General features: G+C 48.0%; 1 protein-coding gene across 1 annotated transcript; it reads left to right on the top strand.

Annotated features, from left to right (window-relative positions):
* The first annotated feature begins 2,670 nt into the window (after positions 1 to 2,670).
* CNGB1 (cyclic nucleotide gated channel beta 1) lies at positions 2,671 to 21,647 on the top strand. Its single transcript, XM_026087454.1, has 18 exons — positions 2,671 to 2,902; positions 4,291 to 4,435; positions 9,398 to 9,505; positions 10,562 to 10,719; positions 11,463 to 11,636; positions 12,400 to 12,608; positions 13,904 to 13,954; positions 14,408 to 14,494; positions 14,886 to 14,950; positions 15,522 to 15,644; positions 15,924 to 16,065; positions 16,400 to 16,559; positions 17,375 to 17,472; positions 17,559 to 17,642; positions 18,250 to 18,368; positions 19,015 to 19,161; positions 19,868 to 20,063; positions 21,444 to 21,647. Exons 1-18 carry the CDS (start codon positions 2,671 to 2,673, stop codon positions 21,645 to 21,647), a joined length of 2,502 nt encoding a protein of 833 aa, XP_025943239.1.
* Positions 21,648 to 22,463: the final 816 nt, after the last annotated feature.

The following is a 22,463-nucleotide window of genomic DNA, read 5'->3' as shown; positions in this document are numbered from 1 at the left end:
TTGCACGGTTTTTCAGCGTTAAAAGTGGAAATACCTTTTCATCTAACCGAGGCCTGTTTTGCAAGAACTGCAGTTGGCACGTTCCTGCGAGTGCGCTGCAGAGATTTGCGTTTCGGTTGGGGGGTGGACGAGCTGTTGCTCCAGCCCTCGGTGCGCTCATGTGTTTATAGGAAAAGAGAGACGTCAACGGGTTTTCTAGGATGAAAAGGGTTGCGATTGCGTTTTGAAGGGGGGTTAAACACATAAAATGGAGAAAAAAAATCCCCTAAACTTGTGAAATAACAGTTTTTCAAGAGATGGAGCTTAAAAAAAAGTCAGCCATTGCTTGTTAGGCAAATCTTGTGCCCTGGGACCAGCTGAAAATGCAGAAAGGTTTCTTGGTTTTCATAGATTTAGTGATCTTCTAATTTTTTTCGTCATCCCCAGTTGGTCCTTTGCTTCCCTCTCCAGAAAACAGCAAAGCAGCAAATAATTGCGCAGAACAGCATGACCACATATTTTTTTTCAGTTACAGAGTCATATTAGACCAATAAAAATAATCTTGTGAGCCCCATTTGTCAACACGGTGGAACCGGAGCCCGCGCTTGGGGCTGAAACTGGCAGTTAGAAAAGGAAAAATGAGAATTATGGGTCCTACTGATACCTTATATAGACAAACGTGGGATTTGGATGATATACTCCTGCGTGGAAATCGGGCTCTTGGGTTGTTCTTTGGCAAATTTTAACTATATGAGAAATTATTTTGCATAGCGAGAGAAATGTAATCTCCAGAAAATGCTCTGTAGAGTTTATATACCTCCCACCTGGGCTCCCTGCTTTTTTTCCATGCTACTTATTATTTTCCATACTACTCATTTGGAATTTTTTCCAAAGTTACGCTTAAGTCCCTACTGATCCAAGAGGTAAGTTTTCCTGTGCAATTAATGCTGTAAGCTAAGCCTGCTGCCTTCGTGCGCTATTACACATCCGCAAGCGGGGTTTGCAAAGCGGCCGGCCGAACGGCCTGCCGTCGCGGGGCCCGCGCATCGCTCGCGCTGCCGCGAGGACGCCTTGTCCCCAACGCGCCCGGCCTCACGTCGCTGCTCCCTGTGTCGCGCAGACCCCTGCTCCAGCCTCCCGGCCCTAGTGCTGACGACGGGGTGGATGAAGGCTTCTTTGTAGAAGACCCCCCTGATTTTGAAGACCTCGAAGGCGCCGAGTTAAGCGATCCCGAAAGCACTTTTCTACAGGTACGGGGAGGCTTTTTGCTTAGATTTCGGGCTGCGATAAGCTAGTTGCAGTCTGGCGTGCACTGGGTACCTGGAAGTCGGGGCTCATCCCTCGGGGATCCCAGCAGGAGCTGGTTCGGAGTGGGGCGGAAAGGTGCGGGGATGCTCCCATCTCGGCAGCGATGGTGCTGAGCTTTTTCCCGCAGGAAACGTGAGATGCTATTGAAGTCCCCCGAGTTTTGACAGCTTTTGAAAGGAGCCCTACGACATTTAAGTCAAAAACCAGGCTGCGAGGGCGTAGAGGAGCCTGAAATAATGAATTGCCCCCCAAAAAAGCTACGGGCTCTGCAGTGCTGGCAACACCATCGCCGGCTACGGCAGCGGGGCGCAGCGAAAAGCAAGGGCTGCATACGGCACGGTGGGGACAGACGGGGCTTTTGGGGCACGCTGCGTGCTCCTGCTTGCATCGGGTTATCGCTGGGTCTCCAAAGCAGCCTGGAATGTAAGGCAATGCTTTTTTGACAAGCTGTGGACGGCTGAGGTTCGTTTTTGCTGAAGGGCAGCTCCAGAGGCGAGGCTTGCAGCCAGTATCCGGCCCGGGGGATACTGGAGACACCCTCAAACTGTACAGAAACGCTAAGTCTGTTTTGCTTACGGCTGGAATAGATATTTTTCTCCTTAAACTGGCTCTTTGGGTTTTGAAGGTGGAGGAGACGACAGCTGAGGCCGCCGAAGCCGATGTTGAAGGTATAATAGATAACAGCGATGAACGGAAGCAGGCGATGAGATGTCTGGGGAGGGGGAAACTGGAGCCTTGAACTTCTGCCCGCACGGGCCTGCTTGGTCAATTTGGGTTTTTCCCTAGCTGAAAGCATCCTGCAGGAAGGGTACGCTGGCAATATCGTTGTCAGCTGGAGCCAGATATGAGGGACTGGTCCTTACCCAGTACTTAGTCTTGTTGATTAAATAATCCCCGATGTGAAATTAGAGCCGAAGGAGAAAAGCAGCGTGGGGAAAAGGATTTTTATTGCTGCTCTGTTCGGTCTGGGAAATAATCGGTCGCATAAAAGTGCATGCTAATATAATGCTTTAGGAAGTACTGGATTAGTAATGAAAATTAGCTGCGGAGCTGCTATCACAGCCCGAGCGAGCGATGCTAATTCCTGGCATAACTCCGTTGACTTCACTGGCGTTGCACAAGGGGCACTTGGACGCTGGCCCTAATATAGGTTGGAGGTTTCTTTGCTTTCTGCCGCCAGCAGCGCGTTCCCGCAGCCCCGGTCGAGCATCGCAACGTAGTGCCGCAGCTCAGCAAGCGTCCCGGCGCTCGCTTCGCTCCCCGCGCCGGCCCCGCGTTTCTCCGCGCGCCCCGGATAACCGTCCCGTCTCAGACGACTCTGTGTTTCTTATTGCAGCCTCAGATGCCTTGCCCTTTGCTTGAAGCACCTAGGCGCCTAGCAGCATGGCCAAGCGCGCCCGAGACGTTGAGCTCCGCCGGCTGGTGCAAGACGAGCCGCTTGAGCGCCGGAGCGTCTCCCCTCCCTTCCGCGGCACCGTAGAGCAGCTGCCCAATGTCCCCAGCTACCGAGCTGCCGCTGCCTCCCGCATCCCCGTCCTCATCTCCAGAAAGGCAAAGGCTGGGGTCCTCAACCCCAATTTTTCCAATGAGGAGCGGTCCCCTGTCCACCCCCTAGGTAGTAGCCACGTTGGCTTTGGCCGTGTGCTTGCGTAGCTTGGGGGGGCTTCTTTTAGTCCTGGAGTAGCTGGTCTTTGTTGCTTTTTTCTTTTAATAAAAGCACGCTTCATGTTGCGTCACAGAAGCTGAGGAACAAAACTGATGGTTGCATAGCATGGTTCTTGCTTCTGCTTCAGTTACGTCCCCTTCTAACTCAACCCCTAAAGAACACTTGCAAGCCATAAAGGCTCACTGAGGTTGCTCAAAAGTCCCCCAAAAGACCTGCAGGCGGAGGGTTCAATAGCCACGTGCGTTTTTGCCATATGGTTCATGCAACTCATTGGGACTAGGAGGATGGTCAGCTGGAGCTTTGCTCTTTGCAATTCCCCGTCAGGCATGGCCCCTCATGGCAATGCAAAGCAGCTGCCCTGAGTCTTTAGACATCTGCGATTCCCCCTTCAAAAAAAACCTGCAAGGACTCCTTGCATCTGGTGATACAGCTAAGAAAAAGGGCGATTTTTCGCAGCCAGCCCGGCTGCAGGGATCTAACCGGAATAGTCCCCCCCGTGGCAAGTTGTTTCTCCACCGGGCAGGTGACATCTCTGTTTAGCTACTATTAACAACCAACTTTTCCGCTCCAACCTTGCTTACTGCAGGAAGCAGCTATTACCTCCTCCAACCAGAGAGGCCTTACGCGCTTCTTTGATTAACGCCTTGTTTTGCATGAAAACCAAATGATCCTGTAATTTGGAGCCTAAACCACCCCCACGGAGCATTAAGATGTAGCAGCATAACGAGGCCGCAGCAGCCTTGAGGGACTGCTAGACAGGAAGCCCCACTCCTAGGGTATTTTGTATAAACATTTTCATATTCAGAAAACCCGGGAGATTTTCTATAACCCAGGAGGCAGCTTTTGCAGCTGGTAATCCCGGTAATTTCTTCATAACTTTCCCTACTGGAGGCCGAGTGATGGCACTGAGAAGTTTAAATCACTGCAAGGCACGAAAGCAGAAGGGGAGCAACCAGCAGTTTTTCTTGCTTTGTTAAAAAATTTTGGGGAAAAAAAAATTTAAACACTCCAAAATATTAGGAGAAAGGAGTGCCACATGACAGGGAAATGGGAAAAGAAGTGGAGTGAAAGGAGAGCTTTGAACGGAGTGAGGAGCAGGAGAGCTTTGCTGGAGGGTGATGGAGTTTGGGGGATTTTTTCCCAGCTGCAGGCTGGACCCATCACTGAAAAAAAGCCCTTAGCTGGGGCTGTTTGAGAGACTTTCATCCAAGTGATGCAGCTCACATAACCTTAAATACAAATTAAGAGCAACAGGCCAGTACTTGCTTTGAGGGAAAGCCGTGGCTAGGAATAATCCCAAAACACTGATTCACTTTGCAATGCTCTTCTTCTTTAAGGGCCAAGCCAATACCTCACCGTAAGCACCAAGGACGTGGACGGCCCAGATGATGCTCTGGAGAGCGAAGGCGGGTGCTCGCTGGTGCCGGCTGAGAGCACCAACCATGTGCTGGCGGTGCCCGGCGCGGTGCCGACCTCCCCCAGGTAGGGCTCGCTCCTCTCCTCCCTGCTTTGCACCTTAGGGATACTGGTTTCAGAGGGGATTTTTGAGGCTTCTTATTGCAGAGCAACGAAAATAGCAAACGGGGTGTTTTCTGAAGTGCTGCAAACCAGATGTTATATCCATCCTGACTGAACGGTTTGGATCTTTTAGTAAACAAGCTCCTGCGGCAGCTGGAAAAAAATGAAATAGCAAAGGTGTCCATAATCCCGTCTATTGAATAGGGTTTTAGATGGGGAGAGCCAGCTTCAAAGCAGTCCTACGAAACGCTGGCAACGTAAATCCTAGCAGCCTTGAGGCAGGCCACTCAGCGGGCATTTAGCACCCACTGAACTTCACTGCCTTTTATTTTTCTATTAACCCAGCGATGAAAGGTTTCAGGTGATGAGTGGATCGCAGCTAGAGAGCCGGCGAAGCTAATCCGCCGCTGAGCTGCCTTAGAGACGAGCCCGTAGCAGCGATCTGAACTGAGCATGTGCTTTGAACACCCAGCAAAATTGAGTGAAAGAGCTTGGTTTTTGAACAAGAGGTCAGGAAATGAGGCGACTTATGTTTTTGACGAAGTGCAGGGCAGCGGGTGATGCTATTAACGGCTCCAGGTCTGGAGATGGCTCCTCTCTGGGTGCTGATATGGGCGGTAGCAGCAGTGGAAAAGGTGCAGGGCACAGCTGAGACCCTTTGCGGTTATTGGCCAGGATGAGTTTTTCTCTCTCGGGTTAATGAAGATCACAGGTTATTTTCCGATACAGAAAAGCCCATGTCTCGCAGCCTGGCTGGCAAGTGGGCCAGCTTGGGGGTTGCCTCCTTGCCCGCTGCACGGCGCCGTGCATCGCTTTGGGCTCTGTCCGGTGGAGTGCAGCTTCTGCCCTGGGGAAGCCTTTCCTACACCTTCCTCTTCAGCAGCATCCGTAATTTGGCTTTGGAGGTATCCCAAAAGGTGCCGGGTGCCTGTTTGGGTAACCGATTTGAGCTCTACTTGTTCTTTTAAATCATGGGCATAACTACTTCCCAGAAAGGTTTCTGACCTTATTCCTTGAGATAAATTCCCATCATAAGACCATTAAAGCTTAAGTTTATCTTTCCCTCCTTGCAAAATAGCTAAATCTGTGTACCCCCCCCTATTTGGAAAGGAGAAAAGTCACGTTAGGTGTTTGCCCAACCCCTTATTTTCCCCATGATATTCAGCCTTCTTGTTGTAAGCAGAGGGTTGAGATGAGCAACTTCGATGCAGATGCTTATTCATCTCTGAATCAGGCTTGGGCTTCTGAGTTTGCTTTTGTCCATCAATAGACGTAGAAAATGGACAAACATTCAGAATAATGCCCGTGTTAAGCCTCCCAGCAAAGCTCAGGCATGTTTGGAGCTATGGATCCAGCTATCTATAGGCACAGCCTTAGCTTATTTAATCAGATCTATGTACAAATCCATCTCCTGCAATCATCTTTTATCACATGCAAACTCTAGTTCCTTCTTCAATTTTTTTTTTTTCTCTTAATGCCCCTTTCAACAGTAGCAAGGTATCTCATTTTCAAGAACATAGCAGCAGTCAGAGGAAGAAGAGGTCAGTGCAGAGCACTCATCCCACCTATTAGCAATTACCAGAAAAACAGCTCAGTGTTCCCCAAAGTGGACACTGTTTGGAGCATCTCAGTCTTCTCATGCTATTTTTTAGCCATGTGTTGAAGGAGCAGGTTGTATATTCGCAGTTATATCTATGAGCATATAAATCTTTCTGCCATGTATCCAGGTAGCGTTTCTCAAGCAGACTATCGGAGGTCCCTTGGCAGAGCTTTCTAAAAGCAAGCAAATCGTATTTCATTCTTTAGAGAAATAAAATTCCATTATTTTAATACAGAAAGTACTAGGAAACCATGGCGTTGCACTGGATATGGACCATATCCAGGGAAAAAAACATTATAGAGAGATGGAGTTCAAACTGAGGCTGTGAAGCTGTGTTGATCTTTGTGCAATTGGTGCCTTGGAAATGGATTCTGCGGGAATCACTGTCCATTCCTCTTCTCTATGGCCACAGTGGCACAAAAATCTCTACAAGCTCATGCTCTCCAGGCATGAACTGGATATATTTGCTGATAATTGTTTGCTTTGATTCATTTATCAGTTGCCAAAGTTCACCTGGATAAATAACATAGGCTGACTCTTGCAGACGATAAATTTTTGGATACGTGGGATAATGCCATCGTGAGGCAGCGCCCATGGGAAGTCCTACTGGGCATGGTTAGATGTTGGTGCAGCAGCTCTTGCTGAGTCGTAGCTTTCTGTGCATCCTGCGTAGGTCTCACGCTATGTCTTTATTTAGGCATTTACACTCCCTGCCTGGGATCTTGAGGAGGCAATTTACATTTTTATTGCCTGTATTCAAATTCTTTCGTAATTATCTTCCTGCATATTTTTGTAACGCAGTTTGTGCATCTCTTCCTACCTGTGCTGCACATTTCCACTTCTAAAAATGCTCTTTTCACTTTGCTATTTTTAAGTTCGTGGCTGCATGCTCTGTTGGATTTGATTTGCATCTTGTACGACACTGTAAAAAATATCTTTATTAGTCAACTAGTGATCATATTGTAATGGTTCAGTTACTTCAAAGGACATTAATAAGCTCATTCACTGTGGAAGGCGAAATCCTGGCTATACAGAACAGACTTTGGAATTTGTTCCTTAGTTCCTTGTGTTGATTATTTATCTGATCGTTCGCCTTTAGCTTTTACTTTGTATATATGCATTCCTCATGTTAGTTAGCTGTGTGTCTGTTGGTTCACTTCACTTTGTAGGAGATTCAGTTTGAAGTCTTTATGTATCAGTGGAAAAATCTGGTCTTTAGGGCCAATTTGACCACTGCTCTGGAGGTCCTATCCCAAACAACATTCACTGGAAGTGCAGCTGGAGCATATCAAAGGACTGAATTTTGTCCAGGGGATTACCAAACAGTGCTTCATTTATTTATTTTTTCAAAGATGACCAAAAAACTGAGACCTGATAAGGTTTTGCACTTATGGTTGCACATGTATGTGTTTCTCCATGGGATTTAACAAAATATCCATGATTCCCTCAGAACTTTTACCCACAACCTTTCAAAATGAGCTGAAATTTGCATTCCTTTTTGGGTAGCTCCTGTTCCCTCTGAAAGCAGCATCTGTCAGGAAGGTAGGTGAGTTGCAGGCACTGCAGAATATCAAAGGATTTTTTTCTGAATCTCTAGATGTACATTCTGTTCATTTGAAGCAAAAAGCTTAGAGAAATCTTTCCCAAACAACAGCTGACACAAAAAACTTGGTGCATATCCAGAGGAAGCCAAGTGAGCTTTGAGGGACATCAGGTGAAACATTGTGGGCAAGGAGGGGAGATGGCGATACCCTTTTAGCAATGCACATTTTCGAGCTGGAGTCCATCAGGCGCTTGATGGAGCTGGCTTGCTTGTGGGTGAGGAGGGCAACACGATCCCCAGAAGAAAGCAAATGTGGGGAAGGGAAGCTGTGTAGACTGGTGAGAGGTGATGGAGTTGTCCTAACAGCATGAAGACACTTGGGAGGACTATTTCTGTTGGAGACAAACTGATGTGGTTTTGGGAACCTCTCAGTCCATAGCTGAGCATACGAAGCTGTGAAACGAGGGCACTTTAATGGGAGCATTGGGGTTATTTTCTCTTCTGCCTTTACACTGCACACTTGAGTAACCAAGGTTTTGTTGACCTTGTTCTCTGGCTCTCTGCCAGACCCTGCAGAAGCTCACGTTCAAGAGGGGCACGTCTGAGAACCAGCAAAGCTGGAAATGGCTGTTTTCTGCCACTTTCGGCTTTCTTCAGGAGATTTGTAATAGCATGGCTACCTCTCTTGGCCATCCTGTTTCTGCCTGGGTGCTTTTATGGGGAAGCGGTCAGAGTAAACTGCTTGGTCTTGCTGAGTTCCTAACATCCCACGCTTGGGAATGGGACTGTAGAGAAGCAGAGCTCTGCAGGTTGCACAGAGATGTTTTACACAAGGATCTGTGCTCTGCTGCTGTTTGCTGTTTGAAATCCTTATTAATTTAGAGGAACTGTTAGTGGTGGCAGAAGCCAATTTCTCTGTTGCTGTTAAAATTACTCCCCTGTGGACTTTACTGTAGGTTTGCTGGCTAGTTTGGATTTTTGCCATTATTATCATCACAGTCAGATCTGCCTCCACCACTTAGCTGGCTAGCAAACAATATTTAAGGAAGTTCTCCCAGAAACCTTTTGGTAGTGCCGGAGATGCACCAGCTGTGTTAGGGCACATCTTTTAGGAAGACAGCGACTTAGTATCTCAAGGGCAGTGTTTATAGGGCTTTTCTCAACTTTTGAGTAGTCCTTGGCTGTTACACCGTGCACTCTGCTTTACAGGTAGCAGCAGCCACTGGAGGGCCCATATTATGTCTTAAATGCTCATCGGCTGCTCTGCAGTTTGCTCTTTGTCTCAGGGATTTAAGGTGCCACAGAGCCAGTTTAGAGCCATATTGTATCCCAGGTACTTTGCAGTTACCTTTTCTTCCCAATTTCACTTCTTTGCTTCACTCTACCAGCAGTTGGATTTTCCTTGCTTTTCTCCTAGAGACGCCAGGGCAGTGGCTTTGCGGCATCTGGGGAGGGCAGAGAGCAGAGCCTCCCTTCCAGCCCTCTGGCGAGGCTGTCTAAAAGGGGATTCAAAATGCACCAGCCCGCTGCTTGCCTGTTTAGCTGTGGTCTTGGTGCATGCAAAGAAATAGCTCTTTAGTAGCGAAAGGAGCAGGGTATTTTTCACACGGTGACCTCAGGCAATGCCAAAAATTGGGGAAAAGCAGACACAAGTAGGAGAAGGGAAAGTGAGAATAGATGAGAGCAGGGAAAAGGAGAGGAAGGATGAGGAACTGGGTGAGGAAAGGGGAGAATCAGTTCGTTCCTGTGCTCTGAGCTTTGACTGTTGCATTTGTCTCTTTAGGAGCAAGGTGCAGACCCCAGAAGACGACCTGGACGAGGTGCCTCTGGCCTCAACAGGCCAATCTCCCGTGCAAACATGGCCTGGCCAGGACGACGAGGAGAGAGAAAAGTGCGCAGCTAGACCAAGGGACATAGGCACAAGGCTTCTCTGGGAATCGGCTTGGCTTTTAGGGTTTCATATCCTGGTGCTTGGGCAGAAATACAGAAGATCTTAGAAATACTGGGATACCAAAGAGAGAGGAAGCAGTGCCCATATAGGGTTTAACGCTGTATAGTGAAAAATGTGCCTCTCTCCCACCGACCCTCTCCAAAACCAGCAAGCATTATGACTCCCAGAGGAGAAACTATTTTCTTGCTTTCTCTATCCAGATAGAAATATTCTCCTTAAGACCAGGTTTAACCACAGAGATGATGCACCTTTAACCCGCACACATTACAGTGATAGCTTTCACTGATTGCTGGGAAATAACATTTTTCTTCCATTTAGAAAGAGAGAACAAGTTATGCATGATGCACTCTAGGTCCTGGCTTCCCTACCCTGCACACCCATGGGACAGACTTGGAGGCACCTGCCTTCATTAGGAAGCACAGCCTTGGGGAGTGACTTCAGTTCCACATTATACAGGATTTTGTCTTCTTTTTGAACAGAAATTGCCATGTCAGTTATCGCGATAAACCAGCCTAGAGCTACAGTAACAAACAGTCAGGCCCTGAGATGTTAAGCATGGCTAGTTTCTGTCCTCCTTGATAGTAATAGTTTTCAGTCATTCTAGGTAAAACATCCTAAACTGAATCTGCTCTAGTTTTAATAAAGAGGGACAATATAGTTTATAGATTCAGGGGCTTCCAGTACATTTTCAGCCCACAAGTCTCTCTCAAAATGCTCTCCGAGTCCCAAGAAAATGAAATCCAGGCTGGGACCTTGGGGCTTCCCAAACACTTGCAAGTGTGATTTGCATCTTAGACCAAACGTGAGGGTCACACTGATGTTGTTGACTGTATTTTACTGAATCCACATTACGGGTCACACATGCTCCTCTAATTATACAATAACTATATAAACACAGGTAAATCCTAGTTAAGGCTTCTATAGATTAAAAAATAGGTCATGAATCTACTCTTGGGCTTTCCTACACGAGTTAAATGTCCGATGGTCTCTTCACAGCCTGCCTGAACGCATTGGTTCAGCCGCAAGCCAGAACAGTGCGGTCATCAATGACCGGCTCCAGGAGCTGGTGAAGCTCTTTAAAGAGAGGACCGAAAAGGTGAAAGAGAAGCTAGCAGACCCTGATGTCACATCTGATGAGGAGACCCCTGTGGCATGTGAGTTGAAGTTGGGTTGGGAGTTTGAAACTGATAACATTGAATGTTGGGGGGAAAAACTAGAAGCTGCTGACTTGGAGAAAATGTAGGTCTGCAGATATTATTTTTTGGCTTGGAGAAGTTCAAGCAATAGAAACTGTTATTGGTTTTATAAGCTGGAAACTTAACGGCTTCGCTGTCTTCCTAGAAAACCCTCGGGGATGCAGGAAGAGAAGCAGGTTGCCTTTCTTGTGTATAAAATATGATTCGGGAGCTCTGGGTGAACCAGAGCAGTGAACATGTACAACACAGACTCTCCAGGGACACGACTGATGCTTTTACTGAAGTTTCTCGTGTTTTGAAAAAAAGGGCTCCAGTTCTTCCTTCTAGGGGCACATGGGCCAAGGCCCTAGGCTGGGAATCAGGAGCTTTCTTTGCCCTCCTCCTGGGCAGCTCTGGTGACTTGGTTTGCGCTTTAAGTGTCCATGGAGTCATTATACTTTCCCAGCTCAGGAGGAAGCCTGTGAAGCTAAATATATTTCCAGTTTTACAGTCAGTGCTTTGAAATCTTCAAGGTGGGGGGAGCTTTGTGAACATGGGATTGTGAAAGTCCCAGGCTTTCACAGCGACCATTTAATTCATGGGTCCCCACGCACACTGTGTTTTCAGGAAGACAGATATTCTATTAATGGTTTAAAGCTCTTAAAACAAATGACCGTAAGAGGGTTTTCTGCTGTGGAAAATAATTATGTGGATTCTCCCAGCCCCTTCCAAGCAAGCCTCTGCGGAAGCACCGCCGCCTCCCCCGGGAAAGGAGTCGGAAGCAGCCAAGGAGGATGAGCATTACTGCGAGATGCTGTGCTGCAAGTTCAAGTATCGGCCCTGGCTGGACCGTGTGAAAAACTACCGGTTCCCAAGCAGCATAGACCCGTTCACCAGTGAGTGACGGAGAGCGTCTCTGCCTGCCTTGGTCATGAGAAACCTGGTGGTGGAAGGAGGGAGGGAAATGGAAGGGAAGCAGGCGAGGAAGTGCAAGAAATGGGAAGTTATGGAGAAGGGAAGAAAGCTAAGAAAGGACTGATTTATGCTTAGATGCGACTGCAAAAAGTCACTTATAGCTTCCATTATAATCCGTAGGCTTTTCTAAATGTTCCCTGATGGCTGTGACTGTCAGGAGCATTACCAGGCAGTGAAGGACCAGCGTGTTTCTGCTTTTCAGTCCTTTCAGTGGGCAAACACAGTCACTGTATCATGCAAACCCCACAGGAACCCAGCTCCTTCCTCAACCTTTTCTATTTTCTGGTCATTTCGAAGCCACCAGTCTCAGGCAGCCAGCTTTTAGCCCAGCATAGTCTCCAAGGGAAAAAAGGAAAGAAACTAAATTAGTGTTGTGGGAGCAAAGCTAAAGCGAACCTTGTTAAACCAACAAAGTTAGAAAGGGATTCCTGATATAAAGCAATGTGCTCTGTAACAAATAGTATTAACTTTGCATTTAAGCCTCGCTCTTCCATCCTTCTGCTGGATCTTGCTTGGCACTTGCAATCAAATACTGTAGAGAAGTCTGAAATCTTCTGCAGGTTTCATGGGAGACATCACTGTGCTTAGGGCAGGACAGGAGATGAAAAATTCTATGTATGGTGGATTCAAATGACTTCAGGAAGTGTTGCTAGTTAATCCTGGCCCATGTTTCCCTGTGCGCAGACCTGATGTACGTGCTGTGGCTGTTCTTCGTTGTTCTGGCCTGGAACTGGAACTGCTGGCTGATTCCCGTCCGATGGGCCTTTCCCTACCAGACGTCAGGAAACATCCACTACTGGCTGCTTGTGGACTATCTCTGTGACTTCATCTACCTCCTGGACATCATCGTCTTTCAGATCCGTCTCCAGTTTGTCCGAGGGGGAGACATAATAGTGAGTGGCGGTGCGCATTGCCTCCCATGGAGGGAAACTCCTCTTAAGGGTCCTTGGCTGATGTTGGGGACCTCTCGACTCCATCACCCAAAGTGGTGAGGAAGGCTTTGATCATAAGTGTTTGAAACAAGCTCTCCCAGCCACCAGGCAGCTCTCCCGTCACAGCCGTGGTTTACTCCTTTTCACCATTTGCCATCAGGATTGGGCCTATTTTCGTGAGAAGCGAGAATTGCACACATCTCTCCTGCCATGCGATTGATAAGCTGACAGCCTTTTTATCCTTGAAACATATATATTTTTCCCATAAAATCAATGCCTGCCCACTTAGAAAATGCAGGATCCCTGGCGCCCTTGTTCCCAGATCCAGGATGCTCAGATGTCGGCCCAGGTGGCTGCTGCTCCGTGGGGGTAGCTCCGCAGGGCAGTTCTGCCAAAGATGAGTGAGACACACGCTGTTCGGCTCCAGGGCAGCCAGCAGCTTATACGCCTCTAGCTAAGAACAAATGGCACAATCAATCCTGGGTTTAATTCCCTGGAGCACAGTTAGGCTATATGTATTAGTGACAGGGAAAAAAGGGGTTGCAATCTGAATGCATAGATCACCCATCTGAGATGTAGGATGAAGTGAAAGCCCTTGATTTCATTTCCAAATCCAATGAAATAAGTGGGGGAAAAACAAAGCCCTGGGGGTACAGCCTTCCCCTTGTCTGAGCAAATGCACAGGCAGAAAGGCTTTTCCTGCAAACTCTGACTTTCGTGGTGCCACCACTGTTGTGTGGCATTCCTCCAGGATGTAAAATGAGCACGGGAGGCCCTAAGTAATGACCTCAAAACATGTACAGGAAAGACAGCCTTCAGGTACTGTGCTTCCACTGTCCCTGTCCCAGCCTAGACTACAAGTCTGGACTGCTACAGCAAATTGTCTCCTTGGTCCAGCAGCCCCACAAGGTGGGAGAGGATGTGGCGTAAGTGGAAAAAATTACTCTAATTCAGGCTGGAAAAAAGGCTCTTTGCGACTGCTCCCGGACACCTTCCTCCTTCTCCTCCCTGCTTCCAAAAAGCCAAATCCTCTTCCCTGGTGGAGAAGCCATGGTGCTGTGGCTGTTGAGCATGGTGGGGAGATGGCATGAGGCCATGCTTTCTTCTGCTCCTTTCACTCTGGTTCCCCTCCCACGTGCAAAGGGAGCATGTTCCCCTTTGAGGGGCATAAGGGCAAAGCAAGGTGTGACTGTGCTTGTGCTTACTTTCCTTTCTACAAGTGGTGATCTGTCTTTGTCTCTCCTATTCCCAACCAGACCGATAAAAAGGCCATGAAAGAGAACTACCTGAAATCACAACGTTTTAAGGTCTGACATATTTTATTTCCCTGTCCTGTATGTTTTGGTGTTTTTAGGACGCCCGGGATGCAGCTCTGTTTTTGAAGACATGTGCTGCCCTGTGTTCAAAACCAATTCGAATACTAATTTGAACCATTAATCTGAAACATTTTCAAGTACGGGTGGGTACGCTGGGAAAGGTCTTCCAGTGTAGTAGAGGAGGTACTTGAGCTGACCTGATTGGATTTGAAATGAGAGGAAAGGTTGTTAGGGCCCTGTTCTCTCCACGTGTGTACTTGGATGGAGACCACCCATATGAGACAGGACCACAAGGCTTACAGCACATAAGGGCTGATGAAGCGTAATGCCCTTGAGGCTGGGGAGGGCCCCCTTTTAGCTCTTCCCAATTAAACAGGGGGTGCAGACGAGCCCTGCCACACTTGCAGTTCACCACAGTGATTCTTCTTTTTGTGGGGATTTCAGATGGATGTAGCGTGCCTCCTGCCTCTGGATTTCTTCTACTTCAAAGTTGGGGTCAACCCGCTCCTACGTTTCCCTCGCTGTCTGAAGGTAAGTTGGAGCTTACAAAATAACTCCGATCATTTTAAGCGGATTTAACAGAGTCCAGCACTGTTTTGGGTAAGTTATTGCTTGCTAGACATGGAAGGGAAGTCATAACTAAGGCCTCGAGGAACTGTTGATTAAATACTTTATTTCAATTCTAAAATACACTCACATTTTAATAAAAGGGTATGTGTAGATCATAATCAAAATCCATCCTTGGTAGTTCCTACTGCAGAGTGACTGTATGAGCAAAATGGAAGGAGAAATCAGATTTTTTTAAGGGGATACAGTGCTAAAATGTAATGCTCCCAGTTGGTTTCTCATGGAAGTTGCTCAGAAGAAGCTCTTAGTTGTGGCTGCCAGAAGCTGAAGCACGCTGCTCTCCTTCTCTTCTCAGTACTTGGCCTTCTTTGAGTTCAATAACCGCCTTGAGGCTATCCTGAGCAAGGCATACATCTACAGGTGAGAGAAACTACAGATGAATTATTTATGCAGGGAGATATTGTGGAGTTGCTATTTATTAGTGGGGAAATAAGCTCCCTTTGGGTTGGCTCACCAATTCTGAGTTTCCAACTTAGTTTCTTACGCTTCCCCATATTTGACAAAACATGCATCAGTAATTCTGACCTTTTTCTCTGGAGGCTGATGTGCACATCATGCCACGGGGTGGGTGCCAGCGGCACAGCGACACGTGGGTCCCGGAGCCCACACACATACGATTCCTTCTCCCCAAAGCAGCGGGGACAGTGCTGTTTGCAATGAACAGGTGGAACCAGCAGTTAAGCTGCTTTTTCTTCAGTTTTCTGAGACTTGCATGGTGTTTTTGCTGCATGATTGCTGGAGGGAATAGCAGGGCACCACACGTTTGGGAGCGCTCCAATTCCTGTGTTAGCAGGACTTACGCTGTCAAAATTCAGCTCGTCTCCCTAAAACTCCTATCTCCTTTTACTTGTGACATTTGGGAGATGTCAGGCATGTTTCTCCCAGCAGATAACATATCATCTTCCCTCTTGCTACCTCTTTCTTTTGGCAGAGTGATTCGGACCACTGCCTACTTACTCTACAGCTTGCATGTGAACTCCTGCCTCTACTACTGGGCATCAGCGTATGAAGGACTGGGCTCTACCACCTGGGTCTATGATGGGGAAGGGAACAGGTACAAACGAGGCCTTGGTTCCTCATGTGGCACAGCCTAGGGTGATGAACAGGAGCAAAAGAGAAGGTGTTAGGATGCAACTGGGTTCCTAAAAGTCCCTGAGGCAAGGTGGGTGCCCTGGGAGGAAGGACGAGGAGACAGGGAGAATGGCTGGAACAAGAGGGCTGGACTGAGAAATCAGTGCAGTTAAAATAAGGTGCCATAAAGCTATGGCTGGATTGAGATCTTAGGCAACTTGCTCAAAAACCCATTCAAAACTGCTTCTCCTTTTCCTCCTAGTTACATCCGCTGTTATTACTGGGCAGTCAAAACCCTCATCACCATCGGGGGCTTGCCGGACCCCAAGACGCTGTTTGAGATCGTCTTCCAGCTGCTGAACTATTTCACGGGCGTCTTTGCTTTCTCCGTCATGATAGGCCAGGTGGGTGGGAATCTCCGTTTCCCATGAGGTGCCATTTTACCAGCCCTTCCCAAAGCTGTGATGCCGTGTGATGGCAAGCAGGACTTCTCACTCTCGGACAGGGAAAAATTTTGGTCTGGTCGGTTCATTCCACAGTCATTCCCAGGTTTGTTTTACTGATGCAAGGGCTCTTTAGCTCAGCATCAACAGCAGACAAAAAAGAATTGGGAGATGCTAAAAACCCTCCGTTAGGGTTCAATGTATGTCCGCATTAATGTTCTCTAGATTACTTAACCAGCATGATGGATAAGTAACAACAAATAAACCGTTTCTTCCAACTCTTCCTCCGATTCAGATGAGAGACGTGGTTGGCGCTGCTACGGCAGGGCAAACTTACTATCGGAGCTGCATGGACAGTACTATTAAATACATGAACTTCTACAAAATCCCCCGAACTGTTCAGAACCGGGTCAAAACATGGTACGAGTACACGTGGCATTCCCAAGGCATGCTAGGTGAGCGCCAATTGCTTTGGGGATTAATGTCTTTATAAGGCTTGCACTGTTTAGCTGCAGTTGTTTGGCAGAGCTGAAATATTACTGTCAAAACAGCAGTAGGACATTAGCGCTGCAGGTTCAGGGCATTGCTTATTTTGCTTTTTTCTCTATATGTGCTTGTTTGCCGACTTATATAACACGTCAGGCTGCTGTTGGGATGCAGAGTTGTGGTGACCTGGTGTCACTCACAGCACGCACCCATCCCAGCATTGCCACTCTCTGCCCACGGGTGGAGAGCAGTGACTTGAAATCACTGGCCAAATCGTGGCAAGCAACAGCTCCACCAAGTCATCCTATCAGCAAATCGTCTTGTCCTTCCTGGCTCAGGAGATCTGGCAGAAATACCCTGCGCCAAGCTGGGCTGGAAGAGCGGAGTGCAGACCAGCCTCTGTGATGTGCCTTTGTGGCAGGGCAGCTCTGTAGGGTCCCCTGCCCCGTCCCCTATGTGCCCCTGGACCAACTCTCCAGGGTCATAAATATATAGGTTTGGGCTTGCTGTAAGGTGTGGCCTGAAAGACAGGCTTGTTTTACTCCTGTGAGCCATCAGGGCAGGGGAAAAGGAAGGATTGCCCAGTGCCACCCATCGGCCTTTAGACCTGTGGGTTCCCAGGCCCACAGAAGTTCATGGAGACCCTCCTGGTTAAGCTGGTTCTCACCCTTGGCTGCCAAAACAACTAAGTGGGCAACTTTCCCACTTAGACATCAAAGACACGCTCTGATGCTTCGGATAAAATGCTGTGAATAGCCAGTTTTGCGTTCTCTGCCTCTTGCAGATGAGTCAGAGCTGTTGGTGCAGCTGCCGGACAAGATGAGGCTGGATATTGCGATCGATGTGAACTACAGCATCGTGAGCAAAGTGGCACTTTTCCAGGTACCGCTCATGCCTGCAGGTCCGGACACGGGGAACGGGGCATGCTGCAGCACACTAAGGGTGCTGTTGGCTTTATTTTGCTTCAGGGCTGCGACAGGCAGATGATCTTTGACATGCTGAAGCGGCTCAGATCGGTCGTCTACCTACCTAACGACTACGTGTGTAAGAAGGTAAGGAGCCACTCGAACCCTCTGTTCTCTCCGGTGTCTCAGCAGCAATGTGGCCGGCTGCAGACACTTGTCGCCGTGTGCTATGGCCTGGGGACAGAGGTGCAAGGAGCTGCACAGATGCCAAAGAAACCCGAACGGAGGCAGACGGCGAATTGAAGCTTTGCTGCCGCTTCCTTCACCCTCCAGGGCTTGATGTGCTGCGTAGCACTTTGCAAGGCGCCTGGTGCCATAAGGAAGGGCGAAAGCTGGGCCTGGCCGAGCACCGCCGGTGCTGAGCCACTTCAGGGCAAGCAAATTCAGAGCAAAAACCTCTTCAGGAGCAGTTAGTAGTGTTGCTCCTGATCTTCGTGTGCAAAGACTGACCTCTTCTGCCACAGCCCCGAACAGCAGGAGCGCTGGGAAAAGTGTACTGAGTTGGAGCAGACTTTGGGGTTAGATGAGGATGCTTGGGGGAATACGATCCGGATAGAGCAGTTTGCATGCTTGGAGAGAGCAGTATGAATAGGGGGAAAGGGGTCTCCATCAGGAGATCTCCTTGTTTTTAGTTCGGCTCTTTCCGGGCACGCAGCCGTGCACCCTGCGCTGCCTGCTCCCGTCTGTGTTGCAGGGAGAAATCGGCCGCGAGATGTACATCATCCAGGCGGGCCAAGTGCAGGTGCTCGGGGGACCCGACGGCAAAACCGTGCTGGTAACGCTGAAAGCCGGCTCCGTGTTTGGAGAAATAAGGTCAGCGAAGCATTGCCGGGGAAATACAGCGAATGGGCAGGGGGAGGCTGAGGCGGGAGGTGCGCGGATCAGCAGGCTTTGGGAAACGAGGCCTGGGAAGGCAGGTCATCACTCTAATCTTTGTAATTAAAAGCCGTAGGCACTGAGCATGGATGTCTGCTGCAGCGTTTTATGGGTGCTTTTAAATATTGCTGTCAGCGTGCTGTCTCCTGACCAAGGAGCTAGTTATAGTTTCAAAGACAGTTAAATGGACGGAAAGAAGAACGAGTAAGGGACGGTGGTTTGTTAGCCAGAAAGAGCCCCAGCTCAATACCCTTTGCATGGGTGCTCGAAGTGCTGTACCAATTGGTCAGACAGCGGTAGAGCGTGCTTCCCTAGAGCCCACTGCATATTAACCTGCTTTAAATTGCCATATTTAAAATTTACAAACAGACAAGTCATTTTTTTATATAGCTTTTCATGCCAATGTTTCACAGCATTCTTAAAACACCAGACTTGGAAAACTTCACTGTGGGTAAAAATCAAACTCTGCCTACTCTGAAATAGAGTGACGGAGGCACGTGATGGGAAAGGTGAGATTTCAAAATACAAATGTTGCACTGAGCCCGTTAGCAGTAGCTTTAACATCTCTCGGTGTTTTCCACAGCTTGCTGGCAGCAGGAGGGGGAAATCGCCGAACGGCAAACGTCGTAGCTCACGGATTTGCTAATCTTTTCATTTTGGATAAGAAGGACTTGAACGAAATTCTGGTGCATTATCCAGAGTCTCAAAAGCTGCTGCGCAGAAAAGCTAAGTGAGTGTCAGGCCGCTTTCTAGACCCCAGATCCTTAAAAAGACAGAGCAGAGGTCTCAAAATCAGGGGGAAGATCTCTCTCTCTGCAGCTGCAACCACAGAAGCTGCATGCAAAGCGCTGGGAAAATGCGGGTGCATCCACCAAAGCTTATGGACGCATTTCCCTTTAGCCGCAGGCTAAAGATCCCAGAAATGAAGCATACTCGAGCCTATGGAAAAACTGATGAAGACAAAACCTGATTTTAAAGGAGCTGCTGGTGAGGCAGCAGAGGGCACCCGTCCCTTGCAGTTAGCTACCTCCAGGGCTGCCGGCACTGGGGTCTCTGCCGCAAGGTGCAAGAGCGAGGGATCCCAAACACGCTGTTTTGCAGCTTTCCGCAAAAAAATGGGCTATTCCTATGATACCGTGTCAGAGCTAATGAGGGGTGAGTGTCAGGGTAGATGACATTTTTCATGATATTTTTGAGCCCATAAAGCTTCACCACAAAACGAATACAACTTGGGAACAAACTTGGCCAAAGTATATTCATTTAAAACGTTATTAAAATATCCTCTTTGGTTTTAGCATTGCTTAGATTTGCTAGTCTGTCCTTACTAAGGCTTTAGAGGTCCCTTTACAATAAAATTACAATCTTTTGGCATTATAAAACCAAGCTAATATAATATATTCCGGGACAGAAATCATCTCTTGTTTTTCTTGTTGCAGGAAAATGCTGAAAAACAACAGTAAACCCAAAAATGAGAAAGGAGCGGCCGGGAACTCGCTGATCATTCCCCCGAAAACTGACACGCCGAGACTCTTCCAGGCCGCCCTGGCTGCCGCAGGGAGGATGGGAGGCAAAGGGAAGCTCGCTCACCTCCGGTGGAAGCTCAAGGAGCTGAAAGCAATGCAAGCCATGCAGGTCAGGAGAAAGGATGGGAATTTGGTGTTTGCTTCATTAATTGCCAAATTGCTGCTCTCCGCCATGGGCTCTAGAGGTTGAGTAAGGGTCTCACGGAGATTATATCTAGCCTAGACAACATCAGGCCTAGCGTCTCGGTCCTTGCTTTTGCTTTTCTCCAACTAGGACAGTCAAAAAGCTGCTGAAAGCACCTTGAAGAACTGAACTCAGACCATCAAGCTGAGTCTGAAGTAGTGTGGGTAAACGGGAAGGACTGACCCAACCAGGTTATATGTGGCCTTGAGAGAGGGTCATCATCCCCTGTGCTCATCCATTTGTTTTGCAACACAAAAGGGAAACGGACAGTGATGCTGGCATCCGGTGTCGATGGGGCAGTCAATATCTGCAAGGCTTTCACAGCGTGGTTTGGGCAAAGCCACACACCAGCAGATGCACTGTCCTCCTAGCTCTGTATGATGTGGAATAAAATTGCCCTTAGTTTTGTGCCGTAAATGACTGAAAAAAATAATGGCCCACTGGTTCTTGTTTTTTTCCACTCTATCTGCCAGTCTCATGAAAAAGATTATATCTCCATGCAGACCTTGTTACTAATCTTTTCAGTGTGGAGCTATACAGACTGTCACATCTGAAGGCGTAAAAACAAGAGAGCTGAAACGGCAGTCAAGATGAAGTGTGCTGTGGCCTTGGTGGCTGGGTAAACATCTAGGGAGACGTGGAGAACCATGAATGCATTTCTGCAGTCCTTCACAAAAGCATGGCGAGACTTCATACAACTCTGGCTTTAACCGAATTAAACATGAGTTAAAAGCTGCGCACATGGTGACGGCAACAAAATCCATCACCACTGGGTGCATTTATTAAGAGCCCCAGCTGCCAGCCAGTGCCCTGTTAAACAGACCTGTGCCTTCGTCCCGCACTGGGGGCGCATCTGGAGAAGGGGTTTCTGAACCTGCTGCCACTTCTCTCTAGTGGGAGACATCTGGGCCTTAAGACAGGACAGTCCAGGGCTGATTTCATCATGACAACAATTTTGCAAAGGTATTGCTAAGACAAACTCATGCAAATCCTCTAGATGCTTCAGGAGCATAAAAAGTCCATAAGGTGTGAGAAAGCTTTGTTGCACCCATCTCTGTGCACTTATCTCAAGATGTCAAGGTTATAATCCAGCTTCCCTTCTCTCAATGATAATTTTTTGCAGCAAGGTGAAATCCTGAAGATGAGGTCTGGTATGGTAAAACTCTCCGAAATGCCTTGCTGTCTTTGACGGACGGCCAAACACACAAACTGGCGTAGCCCTAATGGCTGTAGCTCAGGGGTAGCAGCTAAAGGACCTGGCCACAGACCTGGGTCTCCTAATGTTTTGCCTTTTTTGGATTGCAGGATTCCAGTGTCAGTCCAATTCCACCAAAATCACCAGTACACCAGCGATCGCCCGCGGCCTCCCCCAAAGCAGACGCTCCGAAGGGAGAAGAAACTGTCACAACATCTTCAGACAAGTTAGTCGCTATTCGTGTGGTTTCCGCCCCACAAGAGAGCGAAGAGATACTCTCTGCTGAGATTTCGGAGAAAGAAGAAGCGAAATGAAAAACTAGCAAATTCCGGGGCCAGTGCCACGAGTAGAAATCAGACAAATAGATGTTTTTACTCATTAACAATTTCCATGCAGTGGCTATAGGCTTTGCTAACTATAGATGTCGATAGGTTCTGCCTTTCTTTTCTACTTAGACCTTCACCCACTGCTGATAGAACCCATTACTCTAAGCAATCGCTTTTTACCACTCTGAGTGGTTAATGAGTTTCTGTTCAGATAAAGGATGGAGAGTTATTCTCCTCTGAAATCTGAGTCATTGCTTAGCCAGACAAACACAAAGGAAAAAAAAAACCAAGACTCCTCTGTTGGCCTCAAGGTTGTCACGAGCAGTTACCGGGTGATTCATCTGGAAAGGATTTGGGTTAGTCTCACAAGCTGAACAGAGATCAAATTGTGCTGTAGTGAAAAAAATCAAAGTCCGCCCTGGCATGCACAGGCAGCAAGGCACGTGAGGATCCCCTTCTGCTCCGCTCGGGATGCGCTTCCACATAGGTGTAGCCTTGTTAGAGCATGCAAAAATGAGCAAAACTGTAAAAGATGCAATCCACGAGGAAGAGGTGGACAGGAGAAAAAGTCTTACGTTGCGTCAAGAGTAATTCAAGTTTGCCATTGGAAAGAAGAGCGACTGGCAGGAACAGACTGCCAGGGCGGTTGTAGGCTCTCCATCGTTGGCAGTTTTTAAGGACAGTTTTGACAACCATCTTTCGGGGATGACAGAAGTATAACCGAGCCCGTCTTGGACCAGGCGATGGCCTCTGCAGAGCCATTCCAGCCTTGGTTTTCCATGGTTCTGCCGCTGCAAAAGAGGA

Source organism: Apteryx rowi, unplaced genomic scaffold, assembly GCF_003343035.1.
Source record: "Apteryx rowi isolate R43461 unplaced genomic scaffold, aptRow1 scaffold_718, whole genome shotgun sequence".
Taxonomy (NCBI): domain Eukaryota; kingdom Metazoa; phylum Chordata; class Aves; order Apterygiformes; family Apterygidae; genus Apteryx; species Apteryx rowi.
Note: the sequence above shows the minus strand (reverse complement) of the source record. Positions and strands in the feature narration are given on the sequence as shown.

Excerpts from the sequence above, each read along its gene's own strand:
- CNGB1 (XM_026087454.1), top strand. The coding sequence starts at position 2,671 with ATGGCCAAGCGCGCCCGAGACGTTGAGCTCCGCCGGCTGGTGCAAGAC. Across the intron at positions 9,506-10,561 it reads GACGACGAGGAGAGAGAAAA|CCTGCCTGAACGCATTGGTT; the intron begins GTGCGCAGCTAG and ends GTCTCTTCACAG. Across the intron at positions 19,162-19,867 it reads CTGCTGCGCAGAAAAGCTAA|GAAAATGCTGAAAAACAACA; the intron begins GTGAGTGTCAGG and ends TTCTTGTTGCAG.